The sequence below is a fragment of the Delphinus delphis genome, chromosome 8 (assembly GCF_949987515.2).
Source record: "Delphinus delphis chromosome 8, mDelDel1.2, whole genome shotgun sequence".
Classification (NCBI taxonomy): domain Eukaryota; kingdom Metazoa; phylum Chordata; class Mammalia; order Artiodactyla; family Delphinidae; genus Delphinus; species Delphinus delphis.
In genome coordinates this window covers 60,738,243-60,761,779 of record NC_082690.1, presented here as the reverse complement: position 1 = coordinate 60,761,779, position 23,537 = coordinate 60,738,243, and the positions used below count along the sequence as shown (strand labels likewise).

The 23,537-nt window shown below is 48.5% G+C and overlaps 1 protein-coding gene across 3 annotated transcripts in view; it reads right to left on the bottom strand.

The window, feature by feature from the left end:
- The window catches only part of CLPB (ClpB family mitochondrial disaggregase), a 153,490-nt gene that overhangs the window by 28,749 nt on the left and 101,204 nt on the right, over positions 1–23,537 (bottom strand). For all 3 annotated transcript variants that reach the window (XM_060018328.1, XM_060018330.1, XM_060018329.1), the window contains 2 exons: positions 18,720–18,817; positions 6,401–6,515 (listed from right to left, as the gene is read on the bottom strand). In XM_060018328.1, the coding sequence (XP_059874311.1) occupies positions 6,401–6,515; positions 18,720–18,817 (213 nt within the window). The remainder of the gene's footprint in view (positions 1–6,400; positions 6,516–18,719; positions 18,818–23,537) is intronic.

Sequence of the window (23,537 nt, the reverse complement as noted above, 5' to 3'; positions counted from 1 at the left end):
AGAGAAGAGTGAGGCCTGGACCCAAGAGTCTCTTATGGCTTCAACTGGTTACTACTACTACTACTACTACTACTACTACTACCCTTGGGTGAATAAGGTTTCCACTCTCTTCTTAACCTCTCTCCAGGGAGCCTTATTCATTTGCTCAGCAAAAAAGCTCTGTGTTGAGTGCTGGGGCACCTACAAAGAAGCCTAAAACAAGGTTTGTGCCTTTTGGTTGAACGCTGCTATGAAAACTGTGGGTTCCAAGTGGGATGGGAGCAACTGGGAGAAGTGTGGGAAGAGCCATTTGTGCCTGAAGTATGAGGGAGAGATGGCCAGGCAGTCTGGGTATGAAGGGACATTCCAGAGGAAAGCCCTGGTGTGTGCAAAACCAAAGTGAGACAAAAGTACTGCCTCCTCCTCCCATGCCAGGCCTTTGCCTCCACCTAGCTCAAGGTTCCGGGGGAGTCTGGGCAGGCTGACTCTTCTTTCCTGATAAGTTCTGGTGATGCAGCGGGAGAGATTTTTTTAACCTAACTGGAACATGTTTGTTCCATGCTTGTGCCACCTCCTAGGGAAACCTGTCCTTCAGAGGGACTCCATGGCTGAGTCATCTAAATGTCTATTAGCAATTTCCTATCTAAGCTTATAGGTTCGAGGAGCACAGCTCAAGAAGTATCTGCTGACTGAGTGGATACTGGTGCCTTGGGTTTGGTGGATGATGAGAGTGAGTTCTCTTCTTAGTCTGTAAGGATTAGTCTTTCTGAAGACAAACTATTGCTACTAAGGGGTTACGTATTAAAATTGCAAAAAACAGCTTTTGTTGAGCCCACCCATTATATGTGCCTATGTGCATGCTGTGAGGTAAGGGATCCCTGAAGGGAAGATTGACATCCTTCCAGAAAGAGGCTGAGATCAGAATTTGTGCTGAGGAGAGGCAGAACGTCAAGATGGTCTCAGACTTTGTTCATTTGAGTTCACTTGAGTTCAACCTTTTACACACCTGTGTACCAACCCTGGGGAAACAGACCTGAATGAGAGGTAGTTCCTGACCTTGGGAGGGAGAAAGACCACTGATGCCATGTGGTAAGTTCAGTTTTAAAAGATGTCCACGGGAAGCCCAGAGAAAGGGCCCTGCACCCAGGTGGAGGGCTAAGGAAGGCTTCCTGGAGGAGGCCTCGGTGTTGAGGGTCCCGGCAGGTGAGTGGAAGGGCAGGGCAGTCCAGACAATAAGAATGGCAGGCGCACAGGAGGGACACCTGAAGTGGTGAGGTGGGGAAGTGGAACTGTAAGAAGTTTTCTAAATCAGTCACTGCCTCTCTACAACTCAGGGATGACCTGGATGTATTTCTCAGATTAGAAACAGGACTCCAAGGGAGGGTCCAGAAAGGTGCAGTGCTTAGGAAGGTTACATTTTTGGATTAGTCAAAGAGGGACGTGGAGCACAAGACAGGATGGTGCGCCTACTGTGTGCACATGGCTGATGTTGAGATTCTGAATTCGGGCCAGACCTTGGAAGAGCAGTCAAGGTGGTAGAGCTTCCTGGGGGAGTTCATGGGCTTGAGTCAACTGGGACCAGATGCAATGGGTTCTGGGGACAGGCCCCTGGTCAGAGGGAGCGACAGGGTGTGTAGGATGACCTGCTGCCCAGAAAAAGCTTCTTGGAGCAGGTCTGGGGAAAAAGGGTCAAAGGCTGAGTAGTATGGGTGTTGTAATTAACTATTTCGCTACAGTCACATTCCTAGTATGCTTGTGAACAACTAGAAAGCAGGCTTACAGCTTCTCTTCTTTCCTCAGAGCACATCAGAGATGGACAAAGGGCCATACCAAAATAATTAATCTGACAAACTTCACTAAGCATCTACTTCGAGCAGAGCGCTGTGCCAGGACATGGGAAAACAAAAATGATTCAGTCATGGTCTCTGCCCTCAGGAGTCTACAGTCTATTGCTCCTGAACTGAGTTAGGCTAAGTAAAAACCAGCCCGAGTTTGGGAGGTGGGCAGGGCTGGGGTGGGGAAGGGGCCAGAAGAAAGGGAATTACAAGCAGAGGGGGCAGCATCAACAAATGCAGGCAGGAGATCAACACAGCACATGCGGGGTAGCAGAAGCAGCCGTTTTGTGCAGTGCCAGGTGGGGACGGGTGGGGGCAACCGAGGAGGGGGAGCAGCAGGGGTGGGCCCTGTGTGCCAGGCTAGGGCAGCCACTCAAAGATTTTAAACAGGTTTTTTTTTTTCCCCCCTACACTTTACAAAGCTCACTCTAGCTGGGGAGAAGTGATTACAGGGAAAGAAAAGGAGGCAGAGACACCAGTGAGGAGGCCACTGCTTGGTTCACATGGGAGATACTGAGGTCCTGAGCTGGGGCAGCGGTATTAGGAACAGAGGGGAGAAGAACAGAGAGTTACAATGATAGAACTTGATGGGCTGTGAGGGGTGAGGGGGAGGGAAGGACCAAGGAAACACCTAAGTTTCTATTTAGGAGACCAGGGAACGGTAGTGCCTTTACTGAGACAGGAACATGGGAGGAGGGTGGGTTGGAGGAGGAGGGCGGAGTCTAGCTCTGAATGGGCTGAATAGACAACTGCTTGCGTTTCTGAGGATGGTGGGGCACAGAGGCTCTGAGCTCCCAGGAGGTCTGCCCAGTAGAACAGGCATCCTCCCCTTCCCCATGTTCAAGAACGGCTCTGCATTCTGGATGGAGAGCCTCACTTTCAATGTCAGTGCTCTGGCTTGTGGTCTGTAGGTTGGTCCTGCTTTGGCTCCAGTGACCCCAGAAGACCAGAGAGGCCATGGGGGCCTGGGCTGTGGGGCTGGTGCTTTATCTCCTCCATTTGTAAGGTGGTAACTGTGCGCCAGCCTTGCTAGAAGCCCTGCAGCTGGGGATCACACTGATAAATTCACTGTATTACTTTGCACAAATCAATATCCCAGCACTTACCAGGGGTTGATGTGACCGAAATTGGTTTCAGTCAATTCGTGAGGGTAATAAATGGCCATTTATCAAATCAATTCATTCTGCGGCACTTCTCTGCCTGCCCATCCTCGTGGTACCCCTGGGGTGCCAGGCTCCACCCAGCCAGCCCCCAGCACATATCTGACACTAGCCTAGAGGACTCAGGGAGGTCTGGCCTACCCTCTAGATCCGCCTCCCTCTCCTGCACCTACTTCAGTCTTGAGGTCCTGAGGCACTGGCTGCTGCTTACCTGCCACAAATTCCAACCCAAAGAGTGCCTCATGCTTCACCTGAGTTTGTAGCTGAACACAATCTATTATCAGTGTGATCCTGGCTGCAGGGCCTCTAGCAAGGTGGGTGCACAGTTACTGCTTTACAAATGGAAGAGAACATACCAACCCCTCAGCCCAGGCCATCCACGGCCTCTGTATCTTTTCCAGCATCACTGGAGCCATAGCAGGGTCAACCTACATACCACAGGACAAAGATCTGCCTCCAGATCTGAGGCAGTTCGGGTGACAGAATGGAGCTTTGGATAGAAGGAAGCACTCGGGGCAGACATTCTGACAGGTCCTAGGAGGTGGGGAGTGGAATCATCTACTCCTGCTCTGGGCCAAGGGCAGGGACAGACAAGGTGATGTAGGACCTGGGGAAGAGACCAGTCTGGGGCTGGGACTAGGGATAAGTCCCGGGTTGAAGGAAATAACTGTGGGCCTGACCTGTAGAGCACAGTACCCAACCCTAGGTGGTAAACATCTTGAGGAAGGGGACTAGATTTTGTTGAGTGCTATCTGGTACACGCTGGAAGAAGCATGTGCTTTACAGTCCGACAGTCCTGGATTTGGCTCCTCGGTACAGAGATGAGGAAACTGATGCTCAAAGAAGCTGAATGACCAGCCTGAGCTGCACAGCTGGTAAGTGGCCCACCTACGATTTGAGCCCTGGTTGATCCTCCCTCTCCCCCCAGCTACTTCTGGGAGCTTCATAGCTTATGGGCTTGAGAAGCTGGTGAGTAGCAGGAGGTAAGAGGAGCAGGCAACCTGCTGGGAAAGGGCTGTGTAAGAAGTGGGGGGAAAATATCATGATGGCAGCTGCAGTTCTGGCCCAAGTGGACATGGGACTCCAGCAGGATATGCTTTCTCAGATCTCTGCTAGGTCACCTGTCTCTCCCATGGGCTCCTCCTCCTCTCTTCTTCAACTCAAGAGTTCCCAGGTCTCCTTCCCCTCTACCTCAGACACAGAGTGCGGTGTTGCCACCTCCAAGGTGGTGGCTGAGGGTGGCTGTCTGTATCCAGACCCAAAAGGGCAGCCTGGTGTGGTCTGGGCCTGAGTAGCAGGAACTTGTGTATTCATAAAAGCTTTCCCTGGCTCCTGTGTGTGCCTGCAGGCAGCCTTCTGACCTCTAGCTGGTGAGGCAGCTCTGGTCTATGGGCTCCTCTTTTTTTTTTTTTTTTTTTTTAAATTAATTAATTAATTTTGGTTGTACTGGGTCTTCTTAGTTGCGGCAGGTGGGCTCCTTAGTTGCAGCTCGCCAGCTCCTTAGTTGCAGCATGTGGACTCCTTAGTTGTGGCAGGCGTGCTCCTTAGTTGCAGCTCCAGGGCTCCTTAGTTGCAGCTTGCTGGCTCCTTAGTTGTGGCAAGTGTGCTCCTTAGTTGCGGCATGTGAATTCTTAGTTGTGGCATGCATGTGGGCTCTAGTTCCCTGACCAGGGATTGAACCTGGGCCCCCTGCATTGGGAGCGTGGAGTCTTACCCACTGTGCCACCAGGGAAGTCCCTATGGGCTCCTCTTATTCACTGATGGTCAGGCCCCTGATGAGGGGCTCACGAGCCTACTGGTGTGTGAGGCATCTGGTGAATACTTGCAAAAACGACGTTGATGACAGATATAATGAGAAATTAACAGTCCCACTGGTGTGTGAGGATGATGGAGACTGGGCTGGGCTTAGTGTGTCACAGGGGTGACTGCCTTCATTGTTCAGTGACTCCTCTAATAGGTTTCCTAGGGCTGACAAGGCCCTCCAGAATGTTCCAGAGGGGCACCACAATTTCAGACTCATTTCTCCTTTTACTGGCGAGAACTGGTGCTGGCCTTGGCAGTCGCTGGGCTGCATCTGGTGGGACTAGATGCAGCACCAGATGCAACATGTGAGTGGGACTGACCACGACATCACAAGGAAGAGGTTTTTAATTTTCTTTTTTTTTTTTTTTTGGCCAAGCCACGTGGCACGCGGGATCCCAGTCCCTGACCAGGGATTGAACCTGCACCCTCTGCAGTGGAAGCACAGAGTCCTAACCACTGGACCTCCAGGGAAGTACCGGAAAGAAGTTTTTAAACTTGAGCTGAGCATCAGATTGCCTGCAGGGCCTGTTAAAACACAGATTTCTGGGGAATTCCCTGGGGGCCCAGTGGTTAGGACTCTGCTTTCACTGCCGAGGGCCTGGGTTCAATCCTTGGTCGGAGAACTAAGATCCCATAAGCTGCATGGCATGGCCAAAAAAATAAATTAAAAAATAACCCCCAAAAACAAAACCCACAGATTTCTGGGGCCCCCTGCGAGAACTTCTTATTCCACAGGTCTGGGCTGAGGCCTCAGATCTACATTTCCAACGAGTTCCCAGAGGATGCTGGTGCTGCTGGTCCAGAGACCACTTTGAGAACCACTGCCCTGGGGGATATCCCTTGTCTAGGCCAGGCATAGAGTTCCACTGACCTTACCTCACCTGTCTGAGGTCACCCTCAGGGAGTCATGCACCTGAGTAGAGGAACAATAGTGAGGCCACCATCCTGAGCAGAATCTCAGTTTGATATATCTCTCTAGTGGGATCTGCATGGGGAGGAGGGCCATTAGATTAGGAGTTACACCAGCAGGCAGTCTAGCTCCCAGGGGTCAAAGTATCGGACATAAAGAACTTCTGAGGTGGAGAAGAAGGCACTCAAGACTTGTTCAGAATATTTTCCCCAAAATTGAACCAGCTGCTGACAAATTATACTGAAGTGTGGCAGAGTCCTGTGCTGGGAGACAGAAGATAAAAGTTCTAGTTCTGGCTCAACTGCTACATTACTAGTGATGGACAAACTCTTGTTCCTCTCTGGGTCTCAGTTTCCCTACCTGAAAAATGGGGGTGGGGTGGGGGCAGTAGACCAGATGAAGTTAGAGTTAAATTCAAAGCATACAAAGGCAGCCTTGAGCAAATTACTGAAGTGCTCTGTCTCAGCTTCCTCATCTGTAAAAGAGGAATTTAATGGCACCAACCTCATAGGGTTGCTGTAAAGATTAAATGACACAACATATGCAAAGAGTTTAGAACACTGCCTGGAACATAGGAAGTATTCAACAAATGTTATGTTGTAATATTATTAGCCACTTCTCCCCAGCATGGAGACAGCAGGACTACAGCTCACTAGGGCAGACTGCGAGCTTCCTTGCCCTTTTTGGTGCAGGCCAGCATCTCGCATACTCACCAGCACCTACTGTGGCGATGGCACTCTCCTGGCCAATGATGTGCTCCTTCAGCCGCTGCTCCAGGGGAAAGCGGCGCCGTTCCTCGGCCTCACGTTTCCGCTGCTTCTCTTGGTACTGTGGGGAGAGAGGGAGGCTGGCTCAGGAGTGCTGGGCCCAGGAGGATCCTAGTTTCATTCTATCCCCCAACCCAGGAGGGAAAAACACAGGGTTTTTTCTCTGAGGGTCCTGATGCACAGCTCTGGCTCATGACCACTGGAGGCTGGCCCAGTCCTCCCCCTGCCCCTCGACCTAGGCCTCACCTCATCTCCCTACCTCGGGTGGCCACTGCTCAGGGGTCCTGCCTCACCCTGCTAGTAAGTACTGCTAGTAAATTAACCCTTGACTCTGGCATCTGACAGAAGATTTGGTTCGAATCTCAGCTCTATCACTTACAAGATGTGCTCATTACCTGGAGCAAGTTACTTTGCCCCAGTTTTCTCCTCCGTAAATTGGGGATTAAATATGATAATGTATATAGAATGTGCCTAGCATCATGGCTGATGTGCACTGAGTGCTTACAAATATAGGTTCCTTTCCTTTTCCACTTATCCTCTTTTTCTATAAATTTATTTATTTATTTATTTTATTTTTGGCTGTGTTGGGTCCTTGTTGCCGCACGCGGGCTTTCTTTTAGTTGTGGTGAGTGAGGGCTACTCTTTGTTGCGGTGCGTGGGCTTCTCACTGTGGTGGCTTCTCTTGTTGCAGAGCACGGGCTCTAGGTGTGCGGGCTTCAGTAGTTGTGGTCCATGGGCTCTAGAGTGCAGGCTCAGTAGTGGTGGCGCACAGGCTTAGTTGTTCCACGACATGTGGGATCTTTCCAGACCAGGGATTGACCCGTGTCTCCTGCATTGGCAGGCGGATTCTTAACCACTGCACCACCAGGGAAGTCCTCCACTTAACCTCTTGAAAACCATTTTGGTTTTTAAACCAGAGCTACGAACACCCTCTACTTCAATGATACTGCATTTCAATTAAACACAACTATTCAGCAATTGCTGTGTGCCTGGCCCTGTGCATGCAATGATGGAAAGGTGGGGCAGGGGGAAGAAGGAGGATTATACCCTGCCCCCTGGGAGGTTTAGATGATGCTGAGTGCCTGGCATGTGTCTGGCCTCCGGCTTGGTCCATTTCAGAAAAGGCAGACGGAGGAGGCCCGAGCTTGGTCCTGCTGCGAGGGAGAAGAGAAGAGCCAGGCCTTGCTCTCAGGAAGCTCAAAGTTGCGCAGGGGAGGAGAGGCAGGGTCTGTACACAAATACTACTCAGGCAGAATTAGCCATTTCCCTCATGGTTCCAAAGCATGTGTGCCTATTTCTAGCCTTGTACCTATCACTAAAAAAAAAAATTACTTGAAAACCAGTTTTTTGCATGTGTGTGATTCTGTCTTCCAAATCAATTATGAGCCCCCTGAGGGTAGGCACTGCCTTTTACTCACTGCTATTCCCGGCACGGGTCCTGGCACAGTGGAAGCATCTGGTGAATATTTGCAAAAATGAAGTTGATGACAGATATAAAGAGAAATTAACAGCTAGACTGGGTGATGTAGGAGTACAGAGAAGGGAAGGATACATAAAGCACGGAACAATTCTGGGAGACAGGAGGCTTGAAAGAGCTGGAATACTGGGCTAGGTGGGAGCTGTGGGACTATCTGGAGACTGGGCAAGGAGGGGTGAGTGTGTAGGTCTGATGATAAAGCATTTATGGAGGCCAGGGGATGGAGGGTGGGGGAAGGAAACAGGTCTTGAAGTGGGATGGAAAGACCTGGGTCTTCAGGAGGCTTCTTTCCCCTAGGGCCCCTGTAATACTGACAGCTTTCTAGAAAGCGAGCTGCCAAGGTATGGCCCTGTCACAAAAGTTGTGGCTGCAGATTGCTCTTGCAGGGAGAGTGGATGAAAAATACCTGCTGCTTGGGCAGTGTTTTCCTGTTAAGGTAGTGACCTTGACAGAAGTTAAAAAAAATAAATAGCAAACAATCCAATTTCGGCTGTTGCTATCAGTCTGTAACTGAAAGCTCCCATCAGTTCCGGGGTTTCATACGGAGCAATAATTCGGCGCTGATCCCAGCGGAGCAACACTTGCTGGTTGGAATCCAGCGTGTCATCGTGCAGCTCCCTCAGGCGCCACATACATCACCTGGCTCTGCCGACTCCAGGCATATATCTGCTTCCTCCTCCCAGCCCCTCTCCACTCAGCCCCTCTCAGCACTCGAGTCCACTGGGGTGGAAGGCTCTGATGGTGAGATGCACACATACCTGCTGGTACAGCACTGGCCAGCGGCCTGGCCAGCTCACAGTCAGTCTGGCTGCAGAAGGAAGCTGGCCTCAGAGGGTTTGTTAGGTCTGTTTCGTCACTTCCCCTCAGGGATGGGTATTCCTGCCTCTGGGCCTTTTGCTCACACTGCTCCCTCAGCACAAAAGTCTTCTCTATTCCCACCTACCTCTAAGTGATCTCAGTTTAAATACCAAATTGCCTAAGGAGCCTGTTGCCCTGGCCCCGGGACCTCCAGAGCACTTATTTAACTGACTGTTTATGTCTCCTTACTCCACACATGAGGTCCGTAGTGACAAAGCCCATGTTTTATTCATTGCTATAGCTCCAGCGCCTAGCATAGGGCCCTACTCACAGAAGAAGTCAATACATGTGCCAACCGAATGAGGCAACTACCGTTTGTGGAACAGCTGCTGTGTGAAAGGTACTCAGCACTTTATATGTAGTGTCTCACTGAATTCTTATAGTAGTCCCCATCTGGAGTTTGACTCCTCTTCTGGCTCACAGTGGGGCACACAGTGTGGCAGAAAGAAGCAGCTTTGCTCCACAAAGATGTGAATTTAGACCTCGCCTAATCCAGTTACTAGTTAGCTGACCTTGGGGAAGTTAATTCACCTCCCTGAATTTCAGTTTCCGCATCTCTAACACGGTGATGGTACTCACATCTACCTTGCAGGATCCTTGTGAGGATTAAGTGAGGTGATGTATATGAAACAACTGATAGGTCTCTGGCATACAACAAATGTGTATGTAGAAGTCGCTATGTGAGAGACTCAAGTGGCCAGCATAGTACCTGGCCCGTGGCAGGCCTCTGATAAATGTAACTTCTCCTTTGCTGCATTTTGATAACTGATTATCTAAACCAGTGCCTTTTTTGTTTGTTTGTTTTTGTTTTGGTGCTGGAACCCTTTTAACTAATTTAATCTGCACGGAGCCCACAGATAAGGGGAACAGTTGCTCCGGCTTAAGCAGAAGCCAGAGGCCAAGTCCACGTGGATGCCCCCACTTGCCCCAGTGTGGCTCCTGAGGCTTCTCCCCCTAGGAACCCTGGGTCTGCAGGGTACAGTCTCAACACCAACTGAGTTCTCAGGACGCCTCTACTGTCTGGGGTGGCTCAGCTCTGCCTGTCAATTTTCCTTACGCGGTAGAGAACTCCATATCTAGGTACTTTTCATCTATTAGTTTGTGGGGCCTCACAAAACATATCTTCTTTCCTTTGCTACAGGCAAAGCCTAACATGACATTTCCCGCCACTTTGTTGGTTTGGGTACGGCCACCATGGCCTCCTTAAGTCTTTTTCAGGGAAATATTTCTACCTCCTATAACTCGACTTCACTGTCATGATTTTAGGTTATCTTAGTATTCCTATTATTTTCTTGGGCAATGGGAAAGGGTTCTTGACTTTTATGGGGGTGAGCATGGGGGAAAGGTTGCACTGTGATCTGGCTGGTTTCTCAGGAGCTTTCTAGATGGTACTGGGAAAGATTCAACCTATGGCTTAAATCTGAGCACATCCTGATTCTAGCATACTCCCTCCCAGCCTGAAGCCCTATATATCTCCTCAGAGAAACTTCTGAAACTGGATCAGACTTTTTGATAAAAATGTACAGGACAATGGGGTTAAACCAGGTAGAAGGTTACTGCTTCATGCTCTTTTCCTAATGCTTATTAGCACAGAGTTTATATTAAAAAATACGCTGAATGAATGAATGAATTTTTTAAGGCATGAGCTATGAGTTCAGGCTTGTGGAAAACTAACCAGGGGAAGAACCTAGGAAAGGAAAACATTTGGTCTGTATATATTCTATTTGGGGGAGAGGAGAGAGAAGGATGGGAGAAGGCACTTGGTAAGGGTCTATGAATGTGGGCTACTGCTGTTCCCGGCTTTCTGAGGAAATGGGGAGGAAGGCTACAGGGACTGAGGTCAAGGCCCTGCTTTGACAGGATTCCACTGGAGGAGAAGACAGGTTAGATGACCCAGCCTGCAAAAGTAGGGGGCACTGGGCTGAGAGGCCCAAGAAGCTACCCAGGAGAGCAAGAGCGGGGGAGTGATCATCTTCTTAATAAAAGCCACATGCAATTAGCTTCAGAAGCCCTCACCTGGAGCTAGCAGCAACCAGCTCCCAATGCTTCATCTCGGCTGGATAATCATGGCCACTGGTTTCCATCATTCTTGATTTAATATGGCACCCCTCCTGGCTCTGAGTGCATTTACAGGAAAGGCCTGGGAGGCCGAGGCGAAGCCTAGCTGGGCTCTCGGTAGGAAGTGGGTGGCTGGGCAGAGAGGATCTGCGGAGGAGGGTTACAGGGAGAAGGGGTATGGCAGCACACCTACTGTTGGGCATTCCTCAGGAACAGGTCTGATAATAAACCTGGTAGTACATTCACTGAGAGAGGAGCTAGGTTAGGGGTGGTAGGCAGAATGAGACCCTGGACAAGAACAGGATAAGCATGGAGGAGGGAAGAGAAGAGAGGCCAAGCTGCAGTTTGTCTCTTGTGGGAGGTCAGGGCAGAGCCCACTGGCTGCTCACACACTCAGATATGCCCCATCCTCCTGACTCCCTGATCCAACCCCAACTTACATCACAGTCAGGGCTTCTACCATGCCCTGAAGCTGTGGGGGACAGAGAGGACTGGGTGCAGAGGCCAACAAAGGGGACCATGGGGCAACAGATGAGACTGGAGGGGTGTGGGATGATGGAAAGAGTCCTGAGAAGGGGGGTGATGACAAGAGGAGCCTAGGGGTCCAACAAAGGAGCCTGGGAAATACAGCGCAGACAGGAGAGGAGACTGGGGGACAAGAGGGGCACCTAAGGGACTTCAAAGTCTCTTGAACTAGCTCAGAATCCACATCCTTGTAGAGGAAAGCTGGGTACAGAGCAGGCATCAGTCCCATCAGACTTGAGAACCACTATGTCAGCATCCCAGATTCCATTCTCCTCTCCTCCAGTCAATCCTCCTTTTGCTGCCAGAGCCATATTTTTAACATGTAAATCAGATCATGTCATTCCTTTGCAAATAGCTGGGTTAATCCAGAGACAAGAGTGGTGAGAGAAGGTTAAGAGGCGCAAGGAGTGGCTAAGGTGAGAAAATGGGTTATGTTCTCCTCAGTCCATCACATCAGGAGGCACGTGATGCTCCTGTACCTGTGGCTGGGGATGTTAATTTTGATCACTTGGTTAAGGTGGTCTGTGCTAAGTTTCTCCAAAATTTTTCCCTTTGTAATTAATAAGTACCTTGTGGGGTGGGACTCAGTGACTGTGAAAATATCCTGTTACTCCTCAAACTTCCACTCACTAGTTTGAACACGGACTGATGAGTCTTGCTTGATTTAGAACCAACTGTTCTAAGTCTCACAGCCCTGTGGAGTTCAGAGGATCTCCTCCTCCCTCACTGTCCAGAGATGAAGTAATTAAAGCAGGGTCCCACTGGTAGCAAGTAATAAAGGCAGAACACTAACCCTTGTAGTCTAACTCCAGTGCCTGCACTTTCCACCCTGGAGATAAGAAAAGACCTGTTCTTGCCTTCAGGAAGTTCAGAGCCTGTTTAGGAAGATGAGACTTAAAACACAAATTTCATATTCCTACTTTTAGCATGGGGTTACCTAACGAATTTATTGAAAATAAGCACCAGAGGGTGTTCTTGTCAGAAATGCATAATCTGAGTTGAATCATAGGAAACATTAGACAAACCCAAATTGAGGACGGTCTACAAAATAACCAGCTTGTACTCGTTAGAATGTCAAGGTCATGAAAGATAGACTGAGGAACTGTTCCAGATTAAAGGAGATCAGGGCTTCCCTGGTGGCGCAGTTGTTAAGAATCTGCCTGCCAATGCAGGGGACACGGGTTCGAGCCCTGGTCCGGGAAGATCCCACATGCCGCGGACCAATGAAGCCTGTGTGCCACAACTACTGAGCCTGCGCTCTAGAGCCCGTGAACCGCAAAACTACTGAGGCTGTGTGCCACAACTACTGTAGCTAGCCCACCTAGAGCCCGTGCTCCACAGCAAGAGAAGCCACCGCAATGAGAAGCCCCGCGCACCGCAACGAAGAGTAGCTCCCGCTCGCTGCAACTAGAGAAAGCCACGTGCGACAACGAAGACCCAACACAGCCAAAAAAAAAAAAAAAAAAAAAAAATTAAAAATAATTAAAAAATAAAGGAGACCAAAGAGACATGAAAACTGAATCCAGCTTCAGATCCAGAATTTTCTTTTCTTGTAAAGAGAATTATTGGGACAACTGGTGAAATCTGAATAACATCTATAGACTAGTTAATATCAATATTAATGCTCTGATTTTAAGGATTGTACTGAGATTATATAAGAAAATTGCCCTTTATTTTTTAGGAAATTCATACAAGTATTTAGGGGTAAAGGGGTATCGAGTATATAACTTAACCCTCAAATGGTTCAGAAAAAATTATACATATCTCTCTCTATGTATTATTTATATATACATAAGTAATAAAGCAAGTGCAATAAAATGTTAACAATTGGTATTATGGGTGAAGGTTTATGGGAATTTGCTGTACTATCTTTGAAATTATGTAAAAGTAAAAGTGAAACAAATCAGGACAATGCTTACCCTTAGGGATGGGTAGTGACTGGAGGGGAGTATGATGCAAATGAGTACTTGTAATAGTCTATTTCTTGATCAGGTATATTCAGCTTGTAAAAATACAGTGAGCTGTATACTTATGCGTACTTTATACAAATATGTTTCAACAAACAGTTTTTGAGAAGTTAAAAGAAGGGACTTCCCTGGTGGCGCAGTTGTTAAGAATCCGCCTGCCAATGCAGGCGACACGGGTTCGAGCCCTGGTTCGGGAAGATCCCATATGCAGCAGAGCAACTAAGCCCTGTGTGCCACAATGTGCGCCTGCGCTCTAGAGCCCGCGAGCCACAACTACTGAGCCCACGTGCCACAACTACTGAAGCCCATGCACCTAAAGCCTGTGCTCTGCAACAAGAGAAGCCACCGTAATGAGAAGCCCGTGCACCGCAATGAAGAGTAGCCCCTGCTCACCGCAACTAGAGAAAGCCTGCGCGCAGCAATGAAGACCCAACGCAGCCACACACACACAAAAAAGAAGCAAAAAGAAAAAGAAAGAAAGCAAAAGCCTGTCCCTGTAAAGCATGGAGTGCTGTTCTTGGCCCATGGAGAACCTGTAACGAAGGTCAGATGGTGCTGTCTGGGCCATCTGGGCCAAGCACAGAGCCAGGCATGCGGTACAGTGGCTCTCGAAATGAGATGCGAAGCAGGGAGCAGGTTGGGCAAGGCAGGGAAGGGATAGCTCTTCACCCTAAGCCAGGAGGAACATAACTCTCTTACCCTCCTGTATACCTCACCTGTTCTCTCCTGATAGCTTCCTTCAGATCTGATGGGAGCACCCAGGCTTGCAGCCCAGAATGAGGGGCTCAGGGGAGCACTGCATCCCCAGCTACCCCTGAAGCAAATGAAAAAATACAGAGATAGGAAATGTGCTTGTGATTCTGTCACTGGGATATGCAAATAAAATATATATGATAGGCCTATCTGCCTAATATTCCTGCCAATTCATTCTCTGGATGTGATTAAAATGAGCAATAAATTCCTCGTGAGTCTCGGTGGAGTGAGGATCTGGGAGTGGAGATGCGGGCTGGCACAAGCACGTCCCCCTCAGCTGAATATTCATCATGGAATAGCTCCCTATATTTTTGTTTTATCTGCCATCGTGTGCACAGAGATAGATTTCTACCTCTCCTTCATCTCTTAGTTAAGATGTGGAAATGGTCTAAGCTTTAAGTATTAAACTCTCCAGCTACTGAAATCCTTCAAAGTGAGATCACAGTTATCTTCTCTATGAAGCCTGCCCTGCTTATTCTGTCTGGAGGTGATCCATGCTTTCCTGGGGCCCCCACAAACTCTGTATGGACCCCTCCTAAGGCACAAGTCAGTCTGTGCATATCAGAGCTAAGAGCGCCTGCCTCTCCCCATCTTCCTCTCCCAACAGCCAGCTCAGGAGACAGGAGCTGGGCTTCATCCACCTCTGGATCTTCTCAGGGGGCCCAAGGGGGCTTCTGCACACAGAGAATACTGAGAGAACTGAGCAAACCAGCCATGAGGAGAAACTTATTTAAGCCACCTAAGGTGACAGAGATTCTTAGATAAGTGAGTGACACATTTTAAAAGGCAGAAGAAAATTAAAAATTAGGCTTATGGATAAGTCTAAAATGAGAAAATCATCAAGAAATAATAAGTGAAAAAAGCAGATTCCAAATATGGAACTAGGATCATAACTCATAACACCTTCAGGACCAAGTAGGAAATACAAATGGCTGACAGGCAAGCACATAATACAATAGGAAATAGGTGCCTGTGGCTGGAGAGTCCACGCTCCACCCTCTAAGGCATTATACTCACATTTAAAAAGAAAAAAAGTTGGCAAAATAAAACATGGCTGCCAGTTTGAGACCCCTGGGGTTTATACAGTAGGCTACTAACCAGGTTAAAAAAAAAAAAGACCACTTATATAAATATATATAGATATGGTTCAGAAAAGGCAAATGTAGTATCATAAGAAGAAATCTCTGATTCCTATCCCAATAGTTGCTAATAATAGCTTGATTTTCTAAAGTCACATGCTTTATTTCAGCTTCAGATTTCTCATTTGTAAAATGTGGGGAATAAGAGCTACTTCATGGCTTTGTTACAGGATCAGAAAAAATATATATTAGAACACCTGGCAGAGTGCCTAGATGCACTTGATAAATGGTACCTACAATTATTATAAATAATTAAAAACATTAATAGCAGTTATGTACAGGTAGTCAAGCTATCAGGCTAAAACGTTTTTAACTGAGATTCAGTTCAGTTGACATCTCTTCCAGGAAGCCTTCCTTGATCTCCCAGGCAGTATTAGAAGCCACCTTGGCTTTCCATAGTCCCTGTCCCTGGCCTTCCCTGGGACTGATGAGTTGGTGGTATCATGCTTTACTTGCCTGTCTCCTCACCAGATTGGGACTTCCTTGAGGGTTTCACCCAGCTGTCTTCTTCCCATCTAGCTGAGAGCCTGGCACACAGATGTCATTCATAAATATGTACTGACTTATTTAATTCTCTTCATTTTACTCTCCAAATTTTCCATAATGGGAAAGATGACTTTTATAATTACAAATTTTCTATAAAGAGCCCATAACTGACTATAGAGGTAGGTGAAGGTGGAAGAGGCTGAGCTGGGTGGCAGGGGGATGCCGGATGGAAAGCAGGGGAGGAAGATAAGATCAGAGTGGTGGTAACCTATATCTAGACAAAGAGCCAGGAGATGAGGTCTCAGGTTGGAGCCTCAGCACCCTCCAGGCCTGAATCATTATGTTACTGACATGGGGCCTGAACTCAGAAAGGAGCAGCTGCTGCTTACTTACTGGCAGAGGGAGACAGAACCCAGTCTAAAGCAGTGTTCTTCCCCTGAAACTCTTCCACAAAACTCTTCCGCACAATTTTGAAAAGGCAGTTTTTTGCAGCTTGGAGGAAAAAAGCAGAGCGGAAAGAATGGGTGACCATGGAGATGCTGAGCAACTAAGAGAAAGACAACGCTGCTGACATCCAGGGAGAGGTGAGGGTGGTTCACGTGGGTAGAATTTGAGGGGACTGCAGAGCAATCAAGTGGAAGTGCTCAGCAGACAGGTGAACATTTCGGAAGGAGGTAATCCAGACTGGGTAAAGGGATCAAGTGCAGAGAGGTGATGACAGAGAAAGTCTTCCAGCTGAGAGGTGACAGAACCCCTGGGCTGGCTCTGAGCGGTCTTATAGCCTCTAAAGGCAGTCCCTGCCTGGGGTCACAGCTCTGTGAGGGAGCTCCTCCTGCAGCAGCCATCCGTTAGGCCTGGCTCTGTCCTAGTCCTAATACTGAATTAATTTCCTCTCCTCCCATTCCCCCCCGCCAGTCGTCCCTGTGTCTACGTGCATCTCTCCTTTCCGGGCCAGACGCCCCATTGCCTTCGGCCTTTTCTCATGGCACAGTTCTGCTTGCCTCCTTACTGCCCCCCTCTGCACAGATTCTAAGAGCTCAGTCTACTCAGAAGGTAGCATCTGCAATTGCCCTCTGTGGTCCAGAAGGATCTGACTGGCACAGAGGACGCAACTGCCACGTATTCACTCGGGACACCAGCTTTGTACTGATGTGGCTGACATCAGGCCATTTCTTGGGCAGCCAAATTTTGTTAAGGGTCCCTCTGCAGCCCTAACCCTTCCACCCTCTCTGGCACTAAGTGGCCTGTTCTCCTGCTTTACATGACTAGACCAGGGCCTGCCCTATGTCACACCACCTGACAAATATGGGTACTTTTGGCCAAGTGCAGCGCTTGCTCTCAGGGGACAGTGGTTTGGCCTGAAAAGGGAGATAATGATGGGGAGGCAGTCCCTGAGGTGACTTGAAACAGTGCTCAGGGATTTCCTTATGGCATGGGGGAAGCGGACCCAACTACAGGACAGGAACATGGGATTAGTTCCAGTGAGTTGTGAGTGGAAGTAAAGGGTCCTACTTCCAGGCTGAGCAGTTAGCTGCAGATGCAAGGCCCTTCAGAGCACTCTCTCCTCTCTGTAAGCAAGCAGCAGTATTTCAGAGGGTGGCTGCTCTGCCAGTCAGGTCCCTGAGGACCTAGGATGAGCACAACCCCCCTCTGCTGACGTTCATGTGTAGCATGAGGTAAAAATGAATCTTTGCTGTTTTAAGCCTCCGAAATTTTGGGTTGTTACAATACCATGACCTAGTTTATCCTGACTGCTACACAGACAATGGTATTTTGAATGGAACCTTAGAAACCACTTAGTCACAATGTTTTCATAAAGGTAAACTGATCTTCAAGAGGGGAAGCGCTCACCCGAGGTCACCCAGTCAGTGAATGGGGGAGCTGGGATCACAACCCCTGTCTTGTCTGTCTTAGTCCGGTGACCTAAGTGCTCTTACTCAAGACACAGAGAATATGTGCCACTAGGTGGGACATGTCACTCTTAATCATCTCAAAGCACTTCGGCCAGTTTGCCAATGAGAGACTCCACGATGCTGGAAAGAGCTCAAGACTGAGAGTCAGAAACCAAGCCTTCCAGTTCCAGTCCTGCCAGTGAACCTACTATATGACCCCCTGTCCAAGTCTTAGTTACAGTTTTGATAGTAACTCACTCTGGGACCAAATGCAAGTCACACCACATCCCTGGAGTCCAGTCTCCCCAGAAGGAAAAGAAGTCATTTGATTTAGGTTTCAGAGATTTAAAATGTGCTGTGCCCACAGCACAGCCTTCAGGGAGGTTACCTGGGGGGTAGGGACAGTCCGGTGGGCGGGGCACTGGGCCACCCTCCTTCAACAAGAACAGCTCTCTTTTCCTCTGACTTATTTGTTTAGACTTCAATAAGATTTCCCATCACCAGACTTGATGACTTCTCAGGTCCCTGCCAGCTCTGAGATTTGTGATTCTAGTTCTTGGATTCTGCCAAGCACTTTCTGAGATATAATTGGGTGGCTGAGAGGAGCAGAAGGCAGCCTGTTTTCAGAAGGTTCAAAAGTCTGGTTGAGAAGATCAAATGAAGATGGAGATTGTTTTGGCTCAGATTCCATACAAGGCTCTCTGGAGTGTGTGTGGAGGGAAGAGGTCAGGGAATAGCTCTAGAAGGAGTGATGATGGGAAAGGATTACTTGATGAGGCTAAAGAATACATGAGGCCTGAGGAAATAGTACTTAGGCTGAGATTTATGTCTCGCTGTCCTTCCTCCTATGAAAAGGAGCTGGAAGGTTCATTACCTCAAAAACTGAATTTGAAAGTCCTCAGAAGACAGAAGTGGCCCAGGCCTCTTCCTGGTCAGGAAGAGGGGCGGCTTCCTATTCTTGATGAGAGTGGGGGTTGGATTTCAATTTAAATAGACAAGAATCCCCTAAGGAGAAGTGGCCCTTAGTGTGGAGCCTGACACAATTTAATGAGTGAAAGACCAAATGCAGCATGGAGTGCCCACAGGCCTTCTCCTTTCTTTGAGACTTACCTTGGCCTCAGAAGTCCTTAAGAGCTTCATCACCTCCCCTTCTCGAGCATAATCCAAGGGTGTGTGTCCCATTTCATTCCTCTGCAGGGGGTTAGCTCCTGGCAGGAGGAGAAGGAGAAATAGAGCCTCTATGAGTGATCAGTGGGCTCTCAGCCTTCCCTCAGAGGTGGCTTGTGCCTTGATTTCAGTGTAAGGAATGCCCACAGAAATATGGAGCAACAGAAACCTAAGAGATTGAAATACATGTTAAGCTACTCTGAGAGAGGAGTTCTCAGTCCTCTCCGACACAGTGGTCAGGGTACTGAGGCTCCTACATGGGCATGCACACGTGCAGAAACACACCACCCATGCAGAGAGGTGCCACCTATGGCACACAGATATGCTATACACACACACAGGTGTGCTGTGCATACAAAAATACACACAGCCAAACATGCTAAAAAATACACCAAACACGCACATAGATTAATACACCCCAACACCAACGCGTTATTCATTAAAATGCCCGCATTATCAAATTCGTTTGTACACAGATGAATATTCATTCATCAAAATCATATAAAAATCTAAAGCACAGAATATATGAAATAACCGTGAAAAGGCCCCCTTCTTTCTGCTCTCTGCCTCTCCCTCTCCTTTAATGCTCTCTTCCTTCTGGACACTTCCTGCCTACCAGAGTCAGCTGAGTCCTCTGGTCATCATCAGCAACCTGGCTGTGCCAGCCCTCACCGGTGCTACTTGTTGGTGAGTTTGTGCACTCAGGCAGGCATGTCCTCCAATCATTAGTTCCTATGATTTGAATACAAAGAACTTTAAGTATAACAAAAAGAAGAGGCTTGCTGGGGGCCATGCATCTACCTTCTTTCACTTTTAAGTGCCGGCAGCTGATGAGCCCTGAATAAAGTGTCCACTTGGTGCAAAGCCTTGTGGACAGGCAGTCGTGGAGGAAAGGCTACTCTAACCCCCATGCTATCAGAATCTCCTTCCCAAAGCCTAGGTCTGAGCACCTCACTCTCCTCTTCAAAAACTGTCCATTCAATTTGCCAAATCTTGAATGAGTGGGGCCTGGGAACATGGAAGACTCAGATCTGGCCCTGCTCTAAAAGCACTTCTCTCAAGAACTATGTGTTAAATGGAACATTAAGGTAGTGGTCAACTAGTATTCCTTGATCTTCTTTTTTGCTAGGGAAGTGTTGTCTAGAAGTAAAGAAGGGTTAAGACACAGTCCCTGCCACAGGATATAATAAGTTGGCTGGGGACACTAAATACACAGGTAAGGCCGTGTCACCACGAGGCCTGGCTCGGGGGGATGTCCAGCCACTGTTTGTTGATGGACAGTAAAAATCAGTGTTTCTCAATCCCAGGCTGAGGAAACATTTATATCATGATATAAAATCATTCCTATTGAAACTCTCTGCTTCTTTTTTTTTTTTTTTTGCGGTATGCGGGCCTCTCACTGTTGTGGCCTCTCCCGTTGCGGAGCACAGGCTCCGGATGCGCAGGCTCAGCGGCCATGGCTCACGGGCCCAGCCGCTCCGTGGCATGTGGGATCTTCCCGGACCAGGGCACGAACCCGTGTCCCCTGCATCGGCAGGCGGACTCTCAACCACTGCGCCACCAGGGAAGCCCAACTCTCTGCTTCTTAAAGGACTATATACTTACCGACAATGGCAAACATTCATTAAGCATTTACAAGTGGCTGTCTGCCTGGGCTGCAAAGAAGAGGTGTGGGAGGATGAGGGGAAAGGAACAGAGAGCAGAAAGTATGATCCAGGCCAAGGAAACTTACTGTCAATAAGAAAAATTAATACTTTTATATACGATCCTATTTTCTAATAGAAATCTGGTATAAAATATTAATATAAATAATCTTTACTACAATATAATTCACATACCATTTAAAGTATACAATTCAAAAAAATAAATATACAATTCAGTGGTTTTAAATGCACTTACAACATCACACATCATCAGCACTATCTAATTCCAGATCACTTTCATCATCCTGAAAGGAAACCCCGTCACCATTATCAGAGACACTCCTCATTCCCCTCAACCCCAGCAACCATTAGCCTACTTTCTGTTCCTGTATTTGCCTACACTTGACATTTCATATAAATGGCATCATACAACATGTGGTCTTTTCAGTCTGGCTTTTTAAATTTAGCATGTTTTCAAGGTTCATCCATGTTGCAGCACATGTCCTTCATGCTACATGAATGTAGGAATATAGCACGTACTTCTTTCTTTTATGGTTGAATAATATTCCATTCTATGGACGTACCCCATTTTGTTTACCTATTCACCAGCTGATGAACATTTGAGTTGTTCCCCCCTTTTGGCTATTATGAATATGCTGCTACGAACATCTGTGTACAAGTCTTTGCATGGACGTATGTTTTCATGTCTCGGGTATATATCTAGAAGTGGTGATGATAATAAGAATAATAGCCACGGGTATTTACTTACTATGTGCTAGGCACGGCGCTCTGTACTTTATATACGTTATATCATTAAATCCTTACAACCATCCTGAGGGGCAGGAATTAAATTACCATGCTACAGACATGGAAACTGGGCTCAGAGGAGTGAGACAACTAGCCAAGGTCACAAAGTCATTTGTTTGGAGCAGGAGTCGAACTCTGGTCGACTACAATTCTCCACACTCCCACCAGGACAGCCATGACACACCACTAGTGAAAAATCATTCTGTGGTTTTTTACTGTTTACAGGATAAAATACAACCTTCCTAATAAGGAGGGTGCCTGGGTTCTTCCTAACTAGCAGGCAAGTCCTCAGATGCTCAGCTGGAGCCTCATTTTTTCTTTCAATTCTGTTGGTGCTTACTGGGCACTGTGTATCAGGGCCCTGTATATAGGAAGATGGGGGACTGCCAAAGCCAATGAAGAGTTTTCTTTTTTACATTTCTTGACCACTCTGTAGAAACTGATACCTTGGCCACGCTCTCCTTTGAGTTCTAAAAACCACTTTTCAGGTTTTCCTCACACCCTGTGACTGTTCCTTCTCTCTTCTGCAGGCTCCTCTTCCTGTCTTTAAGATGAGGTCGGGCTTCCCTGGTGGCGCGGTGGATAAGAATCTGCCTGCCAATGCAGGGGACACGGGTTCGATCCCTGGTCTGGGAAGATCCCACATGCTGTGGAGCAACTAAGCCCGTGCGCCACAACTACTGAGCCTGCACTCTAGAGTTCGCAATCCACAACTACTGAAGCCCGCACGCCTAGAGCCCATGCTCCACAACAAGGGAAGACACCGCAATGAGAAGCCTGTGCACTGCAACAGAGTAGCCCCCGCTCGCTGCAACTAGAGAAAGCCCGCGCTCAGCAACGAAGACCCAACACAGCCAAAAATTAAAAAAAAAAAAAAAAAAAAAAGATTAGGTGCCATCTAGAGTTCGAGTCTAGGCACAATTCCAGCTCTCCAGAAGCTAACGGGGACCAGAGGTGACCATGCAACTACAACTCAGGCCAAGTGTGATCAGTGTGCTGAAGGAGGGACAGCAGGACTGTGGAGGCTCAGGAAGGAACACAGCGCTAAGGGGCTTGTTCGCCTGGCCCAGTTTTCCCAGCCCAGCCCTGTTCTCTCTGGTGCTCAGCACTGAGAACTCGACGGGCAGTGGCAGACATCATCTTCCCCTTTCCCAAAGCTCCTGGACCACAGTTAGGGAGGGCCGAAAGAGAGCTACAGTCATGCAGTGGAAAGGCCTCTCCTTTCTCAGGTAGCCTCAGGGGGAGCTCTGTCACTAAATATGGGCTAGAGTGGAAGGGGGATGAGGGAGAGACCTCTGGAAGGGAAAGAAGAGAACAAAGAGAAAAGATAAATGGTTAAGAGAGGAAAAAAAAATTGGGAGAGAGAAGGGGAGGGGGAGAGGAAGAGAGGTGAGAGAAGAAGATAGTGGAAGACCAGAGGGTGAGATTAGAAGCTTCAAACAAGTGCTGTCAGTGATCTATATTTGCTTACAGAATGAAAAATGTGTGCCATAAACATGGGCCACTGAGTAGTTTCTAGTAGGAGTCATGTCACTTCTCATAAAGGATGGGATGGGGATAGGTAGGGCATCTCTGCACCGGGGCCAGCCAGCACAGGGATGCCTTTTAAAGCAGGGCTGGGCCTGTCACCAGCCCAGGAGGCTCTCAGCTAGGCCCCACCCCAGCCACCCCGAGCGGGAAAGCCAGCCAGGCTCCCCAAGGTTCTGGAGCCTCAGGGCAGCACGGCTGCTCCCACTTTAGGAAGGCTGAGGCAGGGGCATCATGGATAATGTCCATCTAATATTAGTCCCCCAGCCCCTGCACCCTCGCTCTGATGCTCTGGCTTGACTAATTGCTGTAATAATTGATGGAACCTGACTTCTACAACTGATCGATTTCACCTCCACGACCAACGGCCACAAACCATTACACTCCAATAAATAACCACGTTGGGCCTCACCCGCCTGCCCTCTCCAGGGGCATCAGGATGGCCCATGCCCTGGCCTGACCTCCCCTTGCCTCCCACCCAGGGCCCCTCCGGGCCAAGCAGCTGGTCTAGAGGGTCAGGCTTCTGGAAGTAAGTCAGAGGGCTGGGCGGAGGTGGGGAGCGCTAATCGCAGGCCATCCGTCACCTCCCACTGGCTGTCTGGGGCTCAGGCCAACACCTGGAGCACCCCAGGCAGTATAGTGCAGGACCCCTCCCCTCCTCTCCCTGCTTCAGATTAGTGTGTCCCAGCTTATAATATTTGATAAACAGCAGATTGGCTCCCTGGCAGCACTGCTGCGGCTGCGCCTGCCCCCTACAGCTGTGGAAGGTCACTCATTGGGGAAA